Below are 21,071 nucleotides of genomic sequence, written 5' to 3'. Positions count from 1 at the left end.
AAGTATGAAGTTTGTAGTTTATTAGTAAAATAAGTATGATTGACTTTTAAATTAAAAATAAAATTGTATTTTACACAATTCATGCATTGTGAATTTTGTTTTCATTTTAAAATTCAGTTTATAATTTTAATAACAATTAATTCTAAACGAACGAATGAACATTCTAAAATAACATTGAAAAATTATTCTTTAAAAGTTCTAGACCGAAGCGGAATTAATTTAAGAATATTATTTTGTAGAACAAATTGGACTGCTTTTTACTGAGAGTTACTACTATGAAACTGGTTATTAATATTATATATAAAATGTAATCCTTTTTTTAAATTTGTAATTATATTACATTAATTTTTACTTTATTTACAAGTAAATGTATTTTCCTACCAATAACAGGCTTCTCTCAAAGAATATTGCAACTGCGACCAGCTTTCTATTTATTTTTTCGCAGTGCCTGCTGTGTATGTGTGTGTGTGCGATCTGCTAGAATGTATGTGTGTAGCAGATTGGCATAAATAAAACTTAATGCACTTTTTAATGCTACTCAATTCATTTTGGCGGATTCGCTGCGTCGTTGTTCTGTGCTATAAATACAATTTGCCAGAGAATTGGGTCAGCCGATGAATCTCAGAGCAGGCTCTAAGAACAACAAGAACGAATAAAAGACACTCCAAAGTAGAGCAAAAGACGCGTTACTAAGACAATCGCATTGCCATAACTTTAAAGCGCCCAAGTGTAATTGTAGCAACTGTAGATTTGAGCTTTTAATATGCAAATAATTGTTAGCATTATTGTTGTTGTTTATGAACCGCGCACTTCACAGCTTTAGCGTCGGACATTTAAATTGCGGTTTAATAGACAAATTGCTGACGATACACTCGAATGATTCCCTAAGATGATCTAAGCTCCGAATTAATAACAAGTAATTAAGCATGTCTACGGGGCATGTGTGGGTGTGTGTGTGTCTTTGAGATTTAAGTGTAATTACTTAACCAATTGAATTTCTCAAATGACTCAACAACAACTGACCACACAACGACTTATTACCGTGAATTATATGAGACTCACTTAGGGCTCAGAGCCAACTTTAAGCTTCCCTTTTCAATTATATATTTCCAGCTGAAATTTTCGTTTCCTACTTGTGCATTTCTTGATTCCGACTCAGTGAATCACAGAAATAAATATGCAATGATTGAGCATAAAAGATTTGTCGACTCGGTTTTAATGTTATAATTAAATTAAGTATTAATAACGAACAGAACCATTGAATTATGCATCAGTCAGTTGCGTTTCATTTGAGTTCGCGTTCATCATTCAGTCTCAAAACTAATCGATTGCGTTGCTTCAGAGAATATTGCAAAATTTATCAATGCAGATTTTTATTAATAGTGTTTTTTTTCTTCAATTTTTTAATGTGTATAATTTGTTTCTCTCATTCATTTCAATTTTTTGCGAGCATAAATATAGAAGCTAAAAATTGAAGTTATAAATTTTAGAGTTGCAACTGGGAAACTATTTTGCAGAATTTTAATCGATTTCAAGCTACAATTTATTTCATAGAAAAGCTTTTTATTTAAATTGTCTGTTTTGGTTTAAAATTTGGGCATCTTTCTATTGTGGGAGTCTTTCTGCTAAATATTTGTTAGCATTGCTTTTGTTTATTTTTGTTCAGCAAACATTTGCTGGGAAATATTTAAATTATTTTATGTTAAGTATGTGCTCACTTATCGCTTGGGCATATCAGACACAGGCACAGGCACAGACAGAAGCGTAGAGCGTCCATTTTAATTTATTATTTATTTATGTATTTACATTTTGACGAAGTGCTTTTTGTGCATGATTTGGCCTTTGGCTGCGCCTTAAATAAACAATATTGTGCAATATAAAAAGCGCACAAATTGAATCGCTTTCTCACTCGCTTTTGCTCTCTAACTGGGCTGCTATGTAGCTGGAAAGGCAGTGAAATTATTTGCGCTTGATTGCATGCAATTTGCTGGCTGCTAATGTCAACAACAAGAGTGGAACGGAGAGAGAGAGAGTTGCTTCCCCTCTCTATCTATCTTAAAAAAGAGCAATCTAGCGAGCCGGAGACAGACATCTTCTTTAGCTTTCATTCTATGCCTGGCTACGCATTTAAATTGCCAGCATTTTGTTTAAATTCAAACATAGCTCCTTCTCCTTTCCCTTCCCTTACTCCTTCCCACCTTTCCAGCCCCTTTCTTTCGGTCTATCGTCAGCTGCTGGCACCTTGACTGTCTTGGCAGCGCTTGAGCAATTTATTTTTTAAGATATTTTCCTGTTTTATTTTTTTTCTCCGCTGCTGTATAGTTACGCTTGATTACTTTCGCGCTGGTAAACAAATTTTTTTTTTTTGCAGCGGCATCAACAACACCTTTTTAAGGATCTTTCCCCACAGCTACGCCTACTTCATCTTCATCTTCATTTTCACGCGGTGTCGCTGTCGTCTGTTTTGACGCACACGCAAAGTACATAATTTCATTTACAATTTGCCTTCTTTATCAGCAGCGTCTTCTGCTGTTCGTAATTTGCCTTAAATTTCAAATTAAAATCTACCAGCAGCGAACAACGAACAGCGAACAGCGAACTGAGTTCAGAGTTCAGAGTTCTTAGTTCCCGATTCTCTCTTTTTCTTTAGTGTTTCGTCCAGAGTTTGACACCTTGTCGAGACTCGCTAATAAACTTGGTAATTTAAGCAATTGAAGGGGCTGCCATTGCATTAAAATGTCTAAAGTATTCCAACACCTACACTACATGCCATCTCGCATCTCCACATCCGCATCTCGACGTCCTCGAAAGTCTTGACTGATGTTTATGGTTCTTCTGGTCAACTTGGCGCTGGCGTTTGTTTTTCCCCGTCGCGACTTTTTGAGGGTGTGTGTAATAGAATTTTCACTAGCGCCAAAAAGAGGGCAACAACAACAAAGGCATCAAGACAAACAAATTTATGGAATTTTTAGTGCAAAATTTTTTATTTGCATAAGCGCATAAAAAATACTGACACAACATCCAGATGTATGCAACGACAACAGCATCAGGCGAAGTACAGTGGCAACAGGCATTCCAAATATAAAAGCCGTATTTGAATGAAGGAATTTTAAAAAGCAGAAATATTGCTTAAAGTGCCAAGCATCAAAATTTGATTACTAAACAGTTATAATTAAGTGAATGCGTTTCATAATTGCACAGTCCATAAATTAATCGTTATATATGTAGAAATTCTTGAGCATACTTTAAAAAACATTCAAATAATTTAAATCTTTATATTATTTCATTTAAGTACAATCTTTCATATTAAATTGAGTATTACCGGCAGTTCTTGTTAGTTAATGCATTTCTATAATTGAAGCCCATAAATTAATTATCCAATATTTAGAATTTCTTTACCTTAATTTAAAAAACTATCACATATTCTATCTTTCTATAAATCATTTAAGTATTACATTGCAATTCCTGTTAGTTAATGTATTTCATAATTGAAGCCCATAAATTGTTTCTAAAATATTTTAAAAATGTCTACCATATACTAAGAGCAGTATTTATTATTCCTATGAAATAATACGATCGGATGTTAGTTGCTTTCGGTGACAATCTGGTATATTTTAAAATCTATGGTTGTTTTTCAATATTGCACTATGTTAATATACCAAATGTTTTGGTATTTTTCGCATATTAATGAGGTATATTTTTAGCATGAATCTCACAGTCAGCTGCAGCTCTGTTGTTTAAATATCGCATTAATTGATACATACTTGCTGTTCTTAGGATTTAGTAAATGCATCACAAATTTAAAGCCTACAAATTATTGCTAAAATCTTTAAAAATTCCCAACAATATTTCAAAGCACATTGGCTTATTTAATTAAGATTTAATTAAAGTTCAAAATGTTATATTAAGTTGACATTTAAATAAAGTTCTTTTTACTGAATTCATTTCACAAATACATTCCAAAAATTCTTCCTGAAATATTCAGAAACTACTTACACATATTTTAAATAATTATCATTTAATTAAAGTTAAAAATGTCTTATTAAATTGACAATTAAATGCAATTCTTCTTACTGAATTCATTTCACAAATTCAGCCCACAAAATTATTCCTGAAATATTCAGAAACTCCTTACGCATATTTTAAATAATTATCATTTAATTAAAGCTTCGAATTTCATATTAAATTTGTTAATTAAATGTAATACTTGTTAACTTGCCGCAAACAATAAGATTTTGCCACAGTGTGGCAGGCATTGCTGCCGCAGCCGCTGCCGCCGCTTCCACGTGAGTGGCATGTCGAATATTTTATATGCACATTTCTTTTTGGGCATTCAAATGAGTATGAACACATGAAGCTATGCCCTGGCATGCGATTCGAGGAGTTTCTTTTTATTTTCTTTATACTATATGTAGTTTACACTCGTACTAGTTTGCATGGGCGGGGAGCGAGTGGGCGTGGTTTATTCAGCCGTTTGGCAGTCATTTGCATTTCCGCAAATGTAATATTTATGACTCGTGCTCTGTGTGATGTCTATGCAGCGGCCTGTCTCACTTGACGTTTGCTCTGTCCAGCTGTCTGTCGAGTCTGTCAAGTTGCTGTCTGCAGAAATATGTTTGTGTATATGTATGTGTGCGTGTTAACTTGTTTTCCCAACCGCTTTTCATATTGGTCATGTCAAATAGTGTGTATGTGTGTGTGCTAAAACATTCATAACATCAGATGCTGACCAAAGCATTTTAGAGTGGACACAAGTCGTTGAGTGTATATTGCACTCGCATGTGGCCAAGTTCAGTTCAGTTGGCTAAAACAACAACACACAGGGGGAGCACAGAGGGGGGTCAGAAATCAAATAAGCTCATTGAAGGCATTCTTCCGCACCAGAAAGTTTTAACAAAAATGCATTGCTAATGCGATGCGATAAAAATGCACTAAACGAACCAAAACGAACGAAAAATTTATAAGCAAAGCAAACACAAATGGCCATCTAACCCGTTTAGCTTGGCCAACTTATAGGCCAGAGATAAAAAGTTACATTTATAGTCTGCAGTGCAGTCAGGCAACACCTTCGCCAAGATACCGAAACATTTTTCATTTTTCAATTAGCTGCAAAACTGCTGACTACACAAAAGGGTTAACAGGATCTCTGTGTGTGTGTGTGTTCGGTCTAAACGGGTGAGAAACTTAAGCTAATTACTGGGGCATTTGGGTGCCAGACTGACAGCCAGTTAGTGAAACAAAAGGCAAGCAAAAGCAAGCAAGGCAAAGCGTAATCTAAGCTAAGCTTAGCTTTACTACATTTAAGCGTCCATCCTTAAGCCAACTTAAGAACAAACGTGGCCAACAGCAGCAGCAACAAGCCAATTTGCGCATAATCGAATTTACAATTTTATAATCACACGAGGACACAACGAGAAAGCAAGCAAGCTGCCTTTCTCTCAAAGGTCGCAGCGTGGCCATTTTTACTTGTCAAGAAGAGACTCGGAAGTATAGCAAACACCCACACCACCACACACACAGACTCCCACACATATGCATGATGTGTAAATAACATGCATATTGAATGGCTTCCTTAAGCCCACTCAGTGTAGGCTGCAGTACAGAGCGAGAGCGAAGCAACTGGAGTCTAAAGTCCCGTCTCGTCGTTTGGCCTGTGCTTAAAACAAATTTTCAAGAGCAACAACACTTACTCGTAAAAGTAATCACTTCAGTGGTTTGTGACCAATTTTACCTCCCACCTCACCACCTGCTGCTGCAAACTTGGATTTTTCGGTAAATTCACAATTTTCAGCATGCGAATTTGCCTATTTTTCGGTATGTGGTCTGCTTTCAGGCCAAGAGAGTTATGATAATTGCCGTTGGGCAAAAAGTTCTTTATGCCGTACATTGACTATTAACTGGCCTGGCTTCACATTACACAGCATTAGAGAGCATAACACACAGCCTGTCGATATTTGTGAGCACTCGGCTGCGCAACGAGTTTGGCAAGTAAATTTTGGCAGCCCAACAAATGTTCACATTTGTTCGAGTATTACGACCTATGGCTTGGGCCCTTCTTCTGTCATTCTGTCCTTTTACCCTCTGTGCACACTTTAAAGTTCTCCAGGGTCGCCCGAAAATAATGTCAGCAAATACTAAAAATGGGTAATCAAATGCCAGAAAAAGGACACCTTTAGGTGTTTTCTTTCTTTGGAAAGAAGGTGCGTGTGAAAATTAATACACTTCCCCTTCGAATGTGCTTGTAATTACATATGTAACCGAAAATCGAGTATTCAAATGGTCAATATTCAAGTGACTTTTGGGCTTTGCTGTTGTTTGTGAGCAATGTGCATTTTGTAAAGTCGCTTTTATAAATTTTGCATTTCATACAACTTTGAATAGGTTTCGTATAACTCTAAATTCAATTCTAAGGCAACTTTAATTTCTAATAAGATTAAGACCTTCTTCGAATTTTCCGCTTTTAAAAACTGAAATTAAGGTTTTAACTATTATTACTTGAAAATGAAATCACTTTAAAACATACTCAGATACGGATATTTTGTGTATTTCTTTAAACACTCCAAAATTTTGCATTCATTTTAAGTTCAATAGTCTTATGAGAAATTTTTTTTAACTCATATTAAATTCAATTGAAAATAAATATATGTTTGATTTCTTAGCTTTTCATTTTATACCACAACTTCAAGCAGCAAATTTGACAGCAATAAATTTAACTTGAGATCTAGTAGAACTCGGACTTAAAGAATTAATTCCTCAAACTCAAAGTCCATTTAAAACTTTACTTAGCTTCAATTCATAATGTTTTTCAATTTATTTTGAAACCCCAATATTGTTAATGCCCATACATTTTTTTATTTGAATTCAGTCAACATTTTATTTGGTCAAAGGCAACGTTAAGCTCTTAGAATATCCTAGTTTAAATTTAGTAATAAATTAAATTAAAATTTTTAAATATTAGCATATAAAATGAATTGAGTTTTGCTTCTTTGTTTTTCATTTCAAATAACAGTTCTCCAACGCTAAATTCTACTTGTAGGCCAATAATCCTAAGATTATACAAAATTTACTTGCTGCGCAATATGTTAAAAATATTAAACGTTTTAAAGTCTACATTTCTTTCAAAATCAATTTATACCCAAAGTTGCCTAAGTTGTTAATGCCCATAAATGTTTTCATTTGAATTTACTCAGCATTTTATTTGGCCAAGAGCGACTTTAACTTGGGCTCTATTCCCTAATAATATTACCCATTATATGATTTGCTAACAGTTTGATTAAATTCATTTCTCGCTTACAAGCTTAACATTCAATATCGTTGCCTTTTGGGTCGGGTGCGAGTATTTAAGTCACGTAGAGTGCGTCGTAGCCTTTGTTTTAAATTTCCTATCACAAGAATCCTAAGCAGCCGGTCACAAATACCCGAGTGCTCTGGGTCAAGTGTTGCCCAAGTATTTAGTGAGACAACTTGTTGTTGTCGACATTGGAGTTTTGTTGTTATGTAATACTCACCCACAACGTTGAATGTGTAGGAGAGGGACATCTTTGGCTCTGTGTTGATTTGACACTCGTAGACGCCAGAGTCACGCGGCTGTGGATATTTGATTTGCAGTGTCCAATTGGCAGAGTTATCTGGTCGCAGAACCTGCATCATGCCATAAAGATGAGTTAAAACATGCTCAGAGTCACAGACAGAGAGCGAGACTCACCTGAAAACGCTGATCGGAGGTGTAGGTGGTGCTGCCAGCGGTGAGGATATGCAGATCACGTTTGCGTATCCACGAGACCTGCAAGTAAATTGTGAGTCGTGAGTTTTCCGAACAGATAAAGACTTTGCTTACACATTGTTCACTTTGCTTAGAGCTCTAAAAGAAAGAGAACTGAGCTGAGCTGAGAACTTGTGAGTTCCTCACATTGCTTGGGTCTTATGTCTGCAAAGTTTAAAAATTACAAATTCCCGCACTTAAAAGTTTCGCCCAAGTGCGTTTAACAGCGCTTTGTGTATCCTGTGTGCTGCCACTTGCCACTTGCTACTTGCCACTTGCAGCGCAAAACAGTAACAAAAGAAAGCGCAAAGTTTACTTTTTTGTGTGTGTGCTGTTTCGTTTGGGGTTTGCTGCTGTTTGGTAATCTTTAGATTTCTGCTTTTGTTTTTGGCATTAAATCAAGCAACAAAAACAACAACAAACACGAACAATAAACAACAACAAATGCCCAACGCACATAATCCCTGCACACATTTGAGTGTGAAAAGGGTTGCGTATACGCCATGCTGACACACCAAATGAAAATGAAAACTGAAATTAAATGAATATTTGGCTCGTCTTATCGATGCTCAAACCTACGTTTTTATTACGCCGGTCAACATAAATTACTTAGACACAATTGCAGAAAAGTCTTTAAGCCGGAAACACTTTCTCGATGAACTGTCACTGTCTCGCTCTTATTCTTTACCTCTCTCTCTCTCTCTTACTCTATGTCTCCTTCTCAGACTCGAATTGTTTCAAATGCCTTTCAATTCGCTGTCACAGATAGTCGCAGTCAGCCTCATTGTGCTGGCCTCTATTTTGGACCCGATTTTTATTAGAGCTTGAATTACATTTTCATTTGATTGCCTTGGCTTCTAGCTTCTGGCTTCTGGCTCCTGGCGTTGCCTGGCTCCCGTAACTTTTTCGGGGTAACCATTAGCCCTGGTTTTGTCTCTCTGTGATTTCTTTTCTCCTCTGCGTTCTCTGCTTCTTTTGTCGACCTTTGTGCCCTTTTCTGGCACATTGTTGCCAATTTATTTAATGTTCTTAGTTGTCCTCTTACTGTTGCCGCTGTTGTCACTGCTGCTTTTGCTGCTGCTGTTATTGTGATGCTCAATTTTAATTACAGTGCTGCCAAAGTTTTGCCGACTCGGCCAATTTAAAGTTTAAATATTTGCGGGCACAAAACTTGGCAATATTCAGTTTTGCCGGCCAGGCTCATTAATAACTGTTATGACTTGGCCTTGGGGCCATTCCATAAACAAGCCAAGCATGTGCGAACAACGAACGAAATGAACGAAACAATCGCCAATAAAAGAGAAACTACCAAGTGCTCGCTTCGCAAATAAACAATCCTTTGCCGCTCGAATCCTTTTCTGACAACTATTGCCACTGATCTCATCCTGGACGAGACTAATAAATTCATTCGATTGGCGCTAAAGTCAACACACACACAAAGCCGGGCTATGAAAATGAAGCTGAAAGCAGGCAGTGAAAACGGTCACGTAATACGTAAAAATAAAATTCATTTGCTTGTAAAAGTTTTATGCGGCAATTTTATGATTTTCATCATAGACTTTTCGCCTTCGCCGAATCCCGCATTGGATTTTACTTGTCCCAGATTCCCCGAATGCTTTCGTCCGAAATGAGCCAATGCATTGGGAATTCGATATTAAACGCCTACAACGAACAGCGAACAAAACAAGAAGAGGAATTCGAAAACCTAAAGCACTGAATTGACTTCAAACTAAACCTTTTTTTACCCTCCAGCTTATAGAGCAGCAAGGTCAGTCTTTTAATAGTTGTGGCAGGAACAGCGGGAGAGTTGAACTATCACCCAATATATTGAAGCAATAAGCGGCGCACTTCCATCATAAAAAAGCGGCATATTCATTGTGTTCAGAAAGTAAGCACTACTCAATGCGTATGATGAGTCCATGAATACGCCAAACTTGTTCGTATGACCACAATAAAATCGCAACTATAAAACAAATAATCGAAAAAGGCATAACAAAAGAAGAAAATAAAGTAGTGAAATTCTAATTAAATATAAGAAACTTATGGCTGCTTAATAGAATTATTTTTATTTTCGTTTTGTTATTAGTTAAGAAAGGGTTAAATTAAATCTTCAACTAAATAATAAAAATAATATAATATACTATATAATTCAATAAAATAAATAAAGAGTGAGTGTTGTTATTAGTTAAGCAACGGTCATTCACATGGATAAACTAAAAGCTAAACTAAATTTAAAATAAAGATTATTCTAGTAATAACGAACTTTTGGCTGAATAATAGAATGCTTTATCTACTTATTTAGAAAGTAAGGAGTAATACAATCATTTATCAACTATTTATAACAAATAAAGTACTCTAGTTTATTGAAGACTTAATAAATAGAACAAGTAGGTAAACTAAGAATTGTTATTTCTTTGGCTCTCATTGAGCAAACAAACGTGAGTTCCTCGAGGCGACTAATTGCGCTAATTGAGCATACTTCCATAGGTAATAATTTACTATCATTAAGTTCGAGTTTTGTGCGCAATCTATTAGAGCAATTAGTTAGCTTTCGCTTCAAAAAAGTAATCGATATTGAATGTGTATAAAAAAGAGGAGAGTCATTACTTTATTTATAGTCGAAAGTGCAAGTCTTAAAGTCTTGCAACTGATAATTGTGGTAAAAGAGTGTCGGCAAGTACTCAAATAATGACCATTTCATTGTACATATTCCATTTCATTACATTTAGTTTAGTTTTCACAGTTTGTGTGTGTTTCTAGAGTGTAGAATGTTCATTAGTTTTTGGGCACTCGCAATTTGTAAATAGGAAAACAACAAGCGTACACTCAGGCACATTTTCATGGCTTTTACAATTTTAATGAAATTTTCACACCATTTCCGGCAAACGTAGTACAAAGAGTGCTCGAGTGCTTCGCTTCGCTTTCGTTGTGGTGGTGAAGGGCCACGTACCAAAAAGTGGAAAGTAACGAAGAAGTCGGGGCCAAAACCAAGAACTCTGTGGCAACAGCAACTGCAACTGTGTGTCAGTTCTCAAGTTACCCGAAGCATCGGCCAACAACTTGGCCCAAAGTCTAAAGTCTCTCTCTCTCTCTCTCTCTCTCTCTCTCCCTCTTGCTCTGGCTTGGTTAGAGACGCAGAAAATGCGTCAGCAAAGTTTTTAATGTATTTTCGCCAAGTTTGTACACACACACTCTCTCGCACTCTCGCACACTCGCACATACATTGAAACTTCCTTCATTTGGCTGTGCTATAAAATGACAAAAACAACAAGAAGAAGCAAAAAAAAAGGAAAGTAAAAGCAGCCAAAAAACTGGCACAACGAAGCGAAAGTTTTCGGTTGAAGCAAACCAACACAAAGTGTTAAATAATATAAAACTATGCTTGTGGTATTTATTTAAACCTAAGGACATTACGAAAATTATACCCCCCCGGCACAAAGTTTGCTTGCGCTGACACACTGGGGATCTAGCTGGGGATCTACTTGTTTCCCTCCCTCTATACCTCTTCGCTACCTGCCACGTGCAACCTGTGGCAAGCTCGGCGGCAAATCCCTAAGCTACGCGAATTGAACTCAACTGCTGTCCAAATCTAAGCATACTTATGTACACACACCACTCAGGTGAACTTCAAGTGTGCGAGTGTGTGTGCAAGTGAAGTTGCCACAAATGGATTCCATGCAAAGTTTATCAACTTTTCACTTCTGCTCTTTTTGATTTTGCTGGCAAAATTAAATATTAAAGGCTTTGCTTCTTCGCATTGCCCGAGGTGAAAGCTGAGTGAAATGCTTGTATTATGCGTGTAAATAAATAGTCGCAGCTTACTTATGCAACCCTTTCACTATACTCTATTTATTATACATACACTTCTCATTCTTGTCCCCTCCCTTTGGTCTTTAACATTTTGTGAATGATTTTCCCTAGGTTAAAGCAGCGATTTTCATTCACAGAGAAAGAAATTCAGGTTTTATTTTGTAGATTTCTTACCGAAGAAACTTCCGAAATTAATTTAAAATAACTCGCAATTAGTTAGCAACTCAATGCCATCAAATACTCTTAAGCATTTCAAAAATTTTTGTCAAAAAGTAATTAACTACACTATAAAGAAATTCTTTCAGAATATTAAACATTTCAGTTATTATATAATAATCTTATTCATCCAATCTCAAGATATAATTAGTTGGAAAGCACTTCAATTATATTAAATCATAATTTATTGATCACACTATTCAAATAAAAATTCAACTTTTTTGGTATATATTTTAAGTCCAGATACTTCCGAAATTATAAATCAATCTATTGACTCAGTTTTGCGATATAATTAGGTGTCAATTTGCATTAGGTATTTTAAATATTTTCATAAATCATAAATTTATTGATCTATTGATGACACTATAAAAGAGTTCTCTGAGCAAATTTCAAATAAGACTAATATTTTTTTCGCCAAAAAACTTTTGGGATTATTATTAATTTTATTGACCCAGTTTCGCGATATAATTGGTTGGCAATTTTCATAAAGCATGTCGAACATTTTCTTTTCATAACTCATAAATTAATTGACCACACTACAAAAGAATTTTGTCGAGTTATTTTCCATAAAATATTTCAAATATTTTCCTTTTCTGTTTGTTGCTTTGCATTCACCTAATGTAAGCTTCAATTGAGCCATTTAACCTTTTGTTCAGAGTTTGAGCATTATTTAAATATCGACACCAGATTTTAGCCCAATTATCAGACAATAAGCAAATGAAGTCTTCAACTTTGGTAAAACTCCCTGGCTCAACTTTCAACTCTTTCACTTTTAACTTTGCGAGTTTCGAGAAAGCAGAAACAGCAGCAGCAGCTCGCTTTTTTGGGGCTGCGTTGTAAACAAAGTTGTTAACTGATTTTGGGACAACGCGTCAGAAACAACGGCCATGGCATTAAAAAGGGTTCGCTGGCTAAACTTTTGTTCTTTGATATACACATAAAATCCCCTTGCATCTTTTTTTCTCTCTGTTTTCGTCAGTATTTTTTTTTACAAGTATTTGAGAGTTTATTTTTTCACTGGTTTCTCTGGTGTTATTGTTGTTGTTGCTGTAACATGACCAAATTGCGGGTGTTCATATTGCTGTTGTTGTTGGGGGCGCGATTATGAGAAAATGTTCTCGATACATTGGCTGGCGTTGGGTGCCACGGCGCAATAAATCAACGAAGAGAACGGACAATCCTGTGAAGTCAAGTTGAACAAGCGGATTCAAGCAGCTTCCGGCGCCCAGAAAACATAAAAACAACTCAACGCACACGCCAAAAGCCAGAGCGAAAAAGCAGGCCAAAAAAAAAAAAAACCAAAAACACAAAAAGTGAAGTCAAAGGGAAGCAGCAGCAGTTGGTATGGTAATGGGCACACAGACAGTAGAGATGTTCTACACTCCTCTCCCCCTCTTGAAGTGGGAGAACCTAACGAACTAACGGCGCAAGCATAAATTACCCCAAACAGCAGACTCGACAGACTTCTCGAGTGCAATAGCCCAAGCACGGCTGAAGGGAAGGTAAGGTAGTCGAGTAATGGCGAGAGTGCGACGACAAAGTTATTTGGCGTAACTGTTACACTTTCAATTTGAGTTTATGGTCAGGAGAAGCAGGAGCAGGAGGAGAAGCAGCAGGGGAGCAGCTGCTGCTGTGGGTGACAGCGCGCGGTTCCAGTCTGTCAATTACAATTAATGCTTGCCCTTTTTTGTTTGCTGTTTTCGAGCAACTTTTCGGTTCTATCGAACACAGCAGCCCACGATTTGCTTGACTAATGTCACATCGATTCACCCACACATACATACTGTGATAATTACAAGTCTGACTATTTACATGAGAAATTTGTTCAAATTTTGGTTGATTTTTGTATACCATAAGTTTGCCTGCTCGTGAGCCATGGAGGGCGAGAGATTTGGTGCGTCAAAAATCGCTCACTTCGTATACTTCAAGCTTATTAATCTCATCCCCTTCAGATGCCTCTCGAGATGCACTGGAGCCAAACTCACTGAAGCCAGACACCACTCTAGAGCTGGAAATTGAGGAGTGTAACAACAGCAGCGTGGACGATACACCGCCTGCTATGATCATCGTCGAAACATGCATCAACTCTGCGCTCGACAGTCGCATGCCAATCGCGCTGCAAGCAGCCACAAAACAGGCAGATGCAATCGAGACTGTCGAACAGGAGGCTGGCTGCTCCATTACACTGGGTCTCAAGCCCAATGTGCAGTTCATGCGCTTGCCACAAAGTGCGGCCACTACCCAAGGCAAGCAGCAATTGTCCAGCACTGAGGCTGCTCTGGCCGCGGCGAATATCTCGTGTGCCACCGAAATCTTTGCTGGCAACAGCAAAAGTTATGTGACAGCGGAGTTGGAGAAACTTCAACTACAACAGCAGCAGTGTCGTTCAGTTGCTGATGGCGCCACACAGTGCAACAACCTCAACAACCTGGACTATGAGGCGTCCAATTCGAGCGGTTCGGTGCCATCGATTGGCTCGCTCGTCTGTCGCATTTGCCACAATGCGGATAATCCCGAACAGTGAGTGCAAAAGTTAAGCTACACGTATATATAGCGTATAAATCTATCGATTGCAATTAGCATTTTTTGCTGTAGTATGCGTGACTAAGTGATATCCAGCAACTACATTTGTATTTAAGCATTGTTGCTTGCATATGCCAACACTACGTATACTTGATTTTTATATAATTTATCCATAATTTCAATGAATGCATATTAACATTAATTTTCTACCTTTTATATACAATTTAATAGAGTTTAATACTATATTATATATATTAGTTATATAAATTGCTTAAATTTTTGTTTAATAATAATTTTAATGATTCCATTTAACTATTTATTTTTTATACATAATTCATTATTAATTTTGGTTAGTGAATACTTTTTACTATATTTTTCATATAAATTACTTTTCCTAATTAAAATCTTTATCAATATGCTAATTTTCCTTTCCTTATTTATTTTGTCGAGACTTTTTTAGACTTTGCTACTACTAAATTTAGTTTTAAATTTTAATTCATTTCATGTTCTCTGCAACTATCAAACCCTTATCGCTTGCGGTTTATAGGGTATAACAAATGACATTACAATTTGTGCGTGCAGCCGCAAAATGCGCCAAATTAATTGCGTGGCATTTTAATAAAATTAGCGTAATGCCATTTGTTAAACTATATTTACATTGCAATATATATATATATAAGTATTATATAATGTGTAGCAGAGATTTATATTTATATAAATTATATAAAAAAGAACATGAAGTAGATTCTTTAGCTTCTGCTTGCTGCTTTTCTGCTTGCTGATGTTGACTGTTGCATGTTTGCTCATCTGTCCGCACATTTAATCCACGCTTTTAATGTTGATGCTGCTATTGTTTGTTGTCGTTATGGTTATTGTTTTGTTGCTACTCTTGTTGTTGTTTTTCTTGTTGATGTTTACAGACTGGTGTCGCCGTGTTTGTGCAAAGGCTCGCTGTCATATGTGCACGTGCATTGCCTGGAGCGCTGGATTAGCACATCGCGTTGCACGATCTGTGAACTGTGCCAGTTTCATTACAACACGGAGCAGACATTGCGGTAAGTGCAAGAGTGGGGAAACCGGCTAACCAAGTGGCAACAGTTCAAAGTGCCCCACGGCTGACTCAACTCGAGTCGAGTCGACTCGTCAGTTGACAGCCGCCCTTCATCTTCATCAGCGTGGATTGCACTTTGAGCCGCAGTCGCAAGGTGTGAATAAAAGTCAGACAGGGGACAGCAACAGAGATAGAGTTTTAATCAGTGAACTCTCCAGCTGACAAACTGGCTGCCGCTGCTTACTCTAATTGCGATTTACCGTTGTAACTGTTGCTGTTGCAACTTCCCTTAGATACACCTGCTTGCAATCGCTGCGTTTGTGGTACTCACGGGCGATGAGTCGTCGGGCGTTGCAGGAGGATTGCCAGATGTTCTCGCTACTGACACTGGTGGCATTTGGCATTATTGGCACATTGCTGGTGGGCATTCAGTACTATGCGCTCAACACACAGTCCTGGGGTGTCAGCAAGCTCTGGACCAAGTCCTGGATGCTCTTCTTTCTGCTGATGACGGTGCGTATGCGCAATCTTTCTTTGATTATCTTTTAAGGTGCAATTGCCACACAGATTGTGGTTTATTTTGCCAATGTTTACATGCTGGTCAAATCGCAACTGACGCCCTGGTATCGGTAAGCAGCCCTGGTTTCAATTTCGCCCACTTTAATGTCTTGCACTTAGCTGGTGGCAATCGGCGCGTGACATTAAGCTCATCTTGGAGAACAAGCGACCTTTTCCCAATCCCAATCGTGTGCAGCCCTTGATTGTGGATGCAGCCTCGGTGTCCGCCTCCATGTTCACCCACCATGATCAGCAGGACGTGCATCCGCGCTCCTCACAGCCCACCTTTGTCACGCCCACCTCCAGTGCCAACTCAAGTGTCACCTCGTTGCCGCCGCCTCCGCCTCCGCTGCCAGCTTCAACTGCAGCCAAGTCAGCCCTGACCCAAGCGTTACCCGAGGCGGCCATTGAGCTGGCGATGCTGTGCAGCAGTCCCCAGAGTCCCGAAGATTGCGCTACGCTGACGTCTGACGGAGATGTCACTGCTGCTGCTGAGGCTGCTGCTGCTGAGAGGGAGCAGCTCAAGGAGGCGACAGAAAACAGCCAGGAGGAGGACAGCCTCAAGGCCGAGGGCAATGGCAACTAAAAGCGCGGGGTTGAGTTCAGTTGAGTTCAGTTTTGTAATTAAGACTCAAGGGCAAGGCTCTCGCTCTGACGTTCATTTTGAGTGTCCTTTATTTAATATTGTTTTGCCAATGCTTTTAATGAACTCTTCTTACCAAGAGAAAGGCTGAAAGTTTTAGCCACTCGTCTACAGCTAAACGTTCGTCGGTGCGTGTCTGCACTTGGACTGCTTCCTACTCTCAGCAGCAGCAGCAGCAGCAGTAGAAGCAACAGCAACTCGCACAACTTCCGTTTCCGGCATGAGCTCGTGCAAATTAAAGCTGATAACGTTTCGCCTCCTGCGCTGCAATGCGCTCACGTCAAATGGCTGATGGCATAGCCAGTCACGTGATTGATGGCTCATAAATTAGTCATTTCGCCTTAGCTGAGCTGTCTTCCTGCCGCCTCCGCTTCCTGCTGCCTGCCTGCGAATGCTGCGTCACTCGTTAGGCTATGAGCAGGACATTCACTCAGCTCGCTTGTCGCCTGTCTTGTTAGTCGTGCACCCCGCTTCGTTCTCTGTGGCACATTTTTCGCTATGGCTGCAGCCCCCGTAATCAAGCAGTAATTTGGCATAAGCCCGCCTCAGCTCTTCCCACAAAGAGTAGGTATTTAATATCGGCACCAGCAACGTGTTCTTCAGTTCCTCCCCTTCTTCCCTTCCTCGACTACTCTTCGCATCTATTTGCCTTTGTGTGCGCCCTAAAGCTCTATTGCTACTGCGTGGGCCGTTTGCTGCTGATGTTGACATATTACATGCCACGCCCCCAAACTCAGCCTCCGCCTCCGTCACAAACTGGCCAGTCTCTAGTGCCAAGTGGTGAGTGAAGAGTGCCGAGTGCCTACACAGACTCCCTTCTACAGCCTCTATTGCCTCTGCATATTTTGTGAAGGGTTAACAACACGACGACCTTCAATCATGCTCATGCTGCTTCTGGCCTTGGTTAGGCAATCACTGCGCGACTATGTCAGCCCAAATGATTGAACGTTTTCAGCCTAAATCGCACCAAAATCCCTTGTACCATTTTCATATAGGCATGTGTGCTCCCCTCTGTGTGAGTGTTTGCTTACGTGTGTGTGTGTGCTTGTGTGCTTGTGTGGCTGCGTTTGTGCCATGGACTAAGTCCAAATTGAAAGCAAAGACTCTTAGCATATTCATTTGGCACTCAGCAGCTAATTCCATACCCTTTAACCTTAGCTCAGTGGATTTAATTGATGCATCCGTTATTCACTTTGAGTGTAGCCGGCTAGCTTTATACTCTGTAAATCCGAAGAGAGAACGTTTTATTGCTTTAATAGCTAAGATTGTTGGATAACTTTGTTTAAGAAGAAAAAGTTATCAGTTCGTCATTTATTTCTTATTTTTATAACTTTAGTTATGCATATTCTATACTCTGCAGTTAAGAAATGCTCTGTCTTTGCCATTTACTATTCCTTAACGAAAGCTGCTAAAATGACTAAAACTAAGTACTATTTCCTCAGCTATTTTGATTTGCCTCTTATTAACTTTAGAGTAAAATACGATTTATTTTATTTAATGGATGAATAGTACAAAAATGTTAAAAAGTTATTAGTTTAGTATTAATTTTTTTTTGTTTCTTTATTTTATAAGAGGATGAATCAATTCAGGGAAGAAAATTCCATCACAATATTGAAAAAATACATCTTGCTCACTGATTAAGGAGCAAATTTTTATTTTTGTTTTTAAATCTACATTCTAGAAAAGGCTGATAAATCCGTCATGATGTTCTTGTGTTCTAAATACTTAAGCCTGGGTTATCATGAATTGTCGTTTGTTTACTTTGAGGTAGACCAAATATGTAAAAGAAAAGATTTAGTCAGTACTTAATGTAGATGCTAAATTCCAATTATAATAATGGCATACTTCCATTACTACAACTGCTGCCACTGCTTATCTCTATGACAATGTTGTGGATACCCTGCAAAATTGAAATATGTAAAGCATTAAATGTTGCTTAGAGCTGGCAACGCAAGCTGCTCGACCCTTGATTATATAGACAAAAGCAAACCAAGAAACTGATTGCGAAAATGCAAGTAGATTGCTATCTCCATGGGTAAGTGCTTCCCTACCTTACCCTGCTTATCGCCATGGTAATGGGTATGTTTTGTCATATGCTTGTTATGTTTTCAAATGTAAGCAATAAGCATATTTTGAATGCCCGTCTTTTGGTTTAACAAGCAGCAATTAAACTATACCAAGTGTGTCTGTTACCAAGTGTGTGTGCTACTTACATCCTTATCCCCTAGTCGCTCGACGCGGCAATGCAGGAATCCTGTTTGGCCCACGGTGACGGTCAAGTTGCGTGGCACATCAAAGTCGAAATAGGGCAACAGATTCGAGGGTGAGACCGTTGTCGTTGTTGTTGTTGGTGGCGTTGGTGCTATCGCAGCATTATAGCCTGCAAGAGTGAGAGAGAGAGAGATAACATAAATGGGTGAGCAGGACAGCGAGAGTGTGAAATTGCTATAGCATACATTGCGGCGAATATAAAAAACTTGTGCCAAATGGAAATTTATTTTCATTTTCATTGTTCGGTAAAAGGCCCACAAAATGTGTGTGTGAATGCTCATGTATGTGTGTGTGTGTGTGGTGCTTTGTTGCCTCGCTAAAACTGAAAAGTAATAAAATTCTCATAAAAATTCAGCAGAAAAACACAAAAATCTTCAACAAACAATTATATCCCCTTTGCTGTTTGTTTGCTTGCTCGCTCGCTTTTTTTTTTAGCATGCTTTATGCTTTCTGCTTCAGTTGGGTTTCAGTTCAGTTCAGTTGAGTTCAGTTTGCATACGCCATGCAGAGTGGATTGTATATATATATTTTATATATATATATATATATGTATATATATGCACAGACGTGTGTTAAACCGGAACTCTGCAGCTTTGGTCTAACATACGCAGCAGTATTAAACAACAACATATTGAAAATTCAAATGCAAATTTATTTATCTTTGTTGCAATGTTTACATCTTGCTAAGCAAACTATTTGCACAGCTCTATCAGTGGCCCTAAAGTAGCATTTCACTGGAAGCGTAATATATTTCAAACAACGCACTCTTTAGTTACTTAAAATAGAAGCCAATAAAATGCAAGTATGTAAACTATACACTCAGTTTACTTTACGTATACTTAATATGTGCTTTTATGATATTTCTACATTTATTGAACTACACTCTAGGGTAACTCTTCGTCGCAAAGGGTCTTCGTTAGCATTTTTACTTAATTTGTAAAGCATTTTGGTCATTTTTTTGGTGGCCATTTTTGGGCTCAGGGCTAGGATTGATGCGGCATTAACAAACAGACCGCACAACTGAAGCAATATGAAACGCAATTTAATTGAAAATTAATATGGCTGCCCAAGAGGTATTCAAGTGGTGAGCAGTAGGGAGGAGAGCAAGAGAGATGGAGACAAAGACTTTAATGTTATCAGGACAGTTGGCAGCTTATGTAATGCGGAATCAAATCGAAAAGTTGACTTGGCTTCTCAACTATGTACAAAGTTTGAGCAGAGCCAACAAAAGTCGGCCAAAAAAGAGCAGCACGCGACTTAGATAAGCGTGTTGAGCAAGGACAAGACAGGACAAGAGCAAAAGGAATCTTGTTATAGGAAGCTGGTAAAAATAAGTTCATCAATACAAGCAAAGAAAGGGAGCAAAGAGACAGACAGAAGTTGAGCAGATCAAAGCAGTGTGGAAATCAGCGTACATCGCATGCAGCCAACTGTAAGAGAAGGAATAATTGAATGAGGCAACGTTGAAGGGGCAAGCAGTTTATCGAACTTTGAACTGGATTGCTGGAGTGGCAAGTGGGGAGGCAAAGGCAAAGCAGGGTTTGGCAATCTCAATGCGAATGGCAGCAGTTGAAATGTACAATGCTCTTGCAAAAGTATGCTACGACTTTTCGCCCGCCCCCGAATACGAAAAACTGCTGTTGCACATTTCCTTTTCCGCACGCGCCCAAAAGCACGCAACGAAATCGGCACACAGCACACCAAAAAAAAAAAAAGAAAGAAAACAGAAAGTTGAAGCTCAGCACGCGCAAAAGAGGCAGAGAGAAAGAGCAACAGCAAAGGCAAAACATACGCAAAACTTTTGCCACATGCGTACGCAGCAGCAGCAGCGGCAGCAAAGAGGGAAAGACAGGGCGACAGGCAAGCTGGCAGGATGCAAGCGGATGGCAGACACGGAGCATGGGGCACGCCGAAAATGGTGTGACGAGGTCGGGCATGACAAATTTTACGATTTACTGCGAAAATTCGAACACAAAGTTAAATTTAATGTGCGCCCGCAACATTTCTGTACGTGCCCCATTCGCTTAGCTCTGCTTGTGGCAGCGCGGCAATATGCAAAGTATCCTAAAGTCTAGATAATTCCAGAAAACCAAAAAGACTAGCAAAATATATATCCCGAAAAGGCAAACTGAACAAAAAGAAGAGCAATTTTCAGCGCAACACTGCAGATATGCAGAAAGCGAAAAGGCGAACGAACTAATGCAAAAAAAAGAAAACTTAAAACTGAATTTGCATAT

The 21,071-nt window shown here is 38.5% G+C and overlaps 2 protein-coding genes across 3 annotated transcripts in view; one reads left to right on the top strand and one right to left on the bottom strand.

Annotated features, from left to right (window-relative positions):
* Positions 1-21,071, bottom strand: part of LOC117567394 (zwei Ig domain protein zig-8) — a 73,296-nt gene that overhangs the window by 9,451 nt on the left and 42,774 nt on the right. For both annotated transcript variants that reach the window (XM_052004214.1, XM_034247345.2), the window contains exons 2-4: positions 18,777-18,943; positions 7,706-7,783; positions 7,509-7,641 (exon numbers count right to left, since the gene is read on the bottom strand). In XM_052004214.1, coding sequence (XP_051860174.1) covers positions 7,509-7,641; positions 7,706-7,783; positions 18,777-18,943 — 378 coding nt within the window. The remainder of the gene's footprint in view (positions 1-7,508; positions 7,642-7,705; positions 7,784-18,776; positions 18,944-21,071) is intronic.
* Positions 13,533-16,648, top strand: LOC117571245 (uncharacterized). The gene is made up of 6 exons (XM_034253299.2): positions 13,533-13,682; positions 13,741-14,308; positions 15,232-15,366; positions 15,656-15,875; positions 15,930-15,991; positions 16,041-16,648. The coding sequence occupies exons 1-6, from the start codon at positions 13,664-13,666 to the stop codon at positions 16,504-16,506; spliced, it is 1,470 nt and encodes a 489-aa protein (XP_034109190.1). The 5' UTR covers positions 13,533-13,663; the 3' UTR covers positions 16,507-16,648.

Source organism: Drosophila albomicans, chromosome 3, assembly GCF_009650485.2.
Source record: "Drosophila albomicans strain 15112-1751.03 chromosome 3, ASM965048v2, whole genome shotgun sequence".
Classification (NCBI taxonomy): Eukaryota; Metazoa; Arthropoda; class Insecta; order Diptera; family Drosophilidae; genus Drosophila; species Drosophila albomicans.
Note: the sequence above shows the minus strand (reverse complement) of the source record. Positions and strands in the feature narration are given on the sequence as shown.

Excerpts from the sequence above, each read along its gene's own strand:
- LOC117571245 (XM_034253299.2), top strand. Across the intron at positions 15,367-15,655 it reads AACACGGAGCAGACATTGCG|ATACACCTGCTTGCAATCGC; the intron begins GTAAGTGCAAGA and ends AACTTCCCTTAG. Across the intron at positions 15,876-15,929 it reads TCTTCTTTCTGCTGATGACG|ATTGTGGTTTATTTTGCCAA; the intron begins GTGCGTATGCGC and ends ATTGCCACACAG.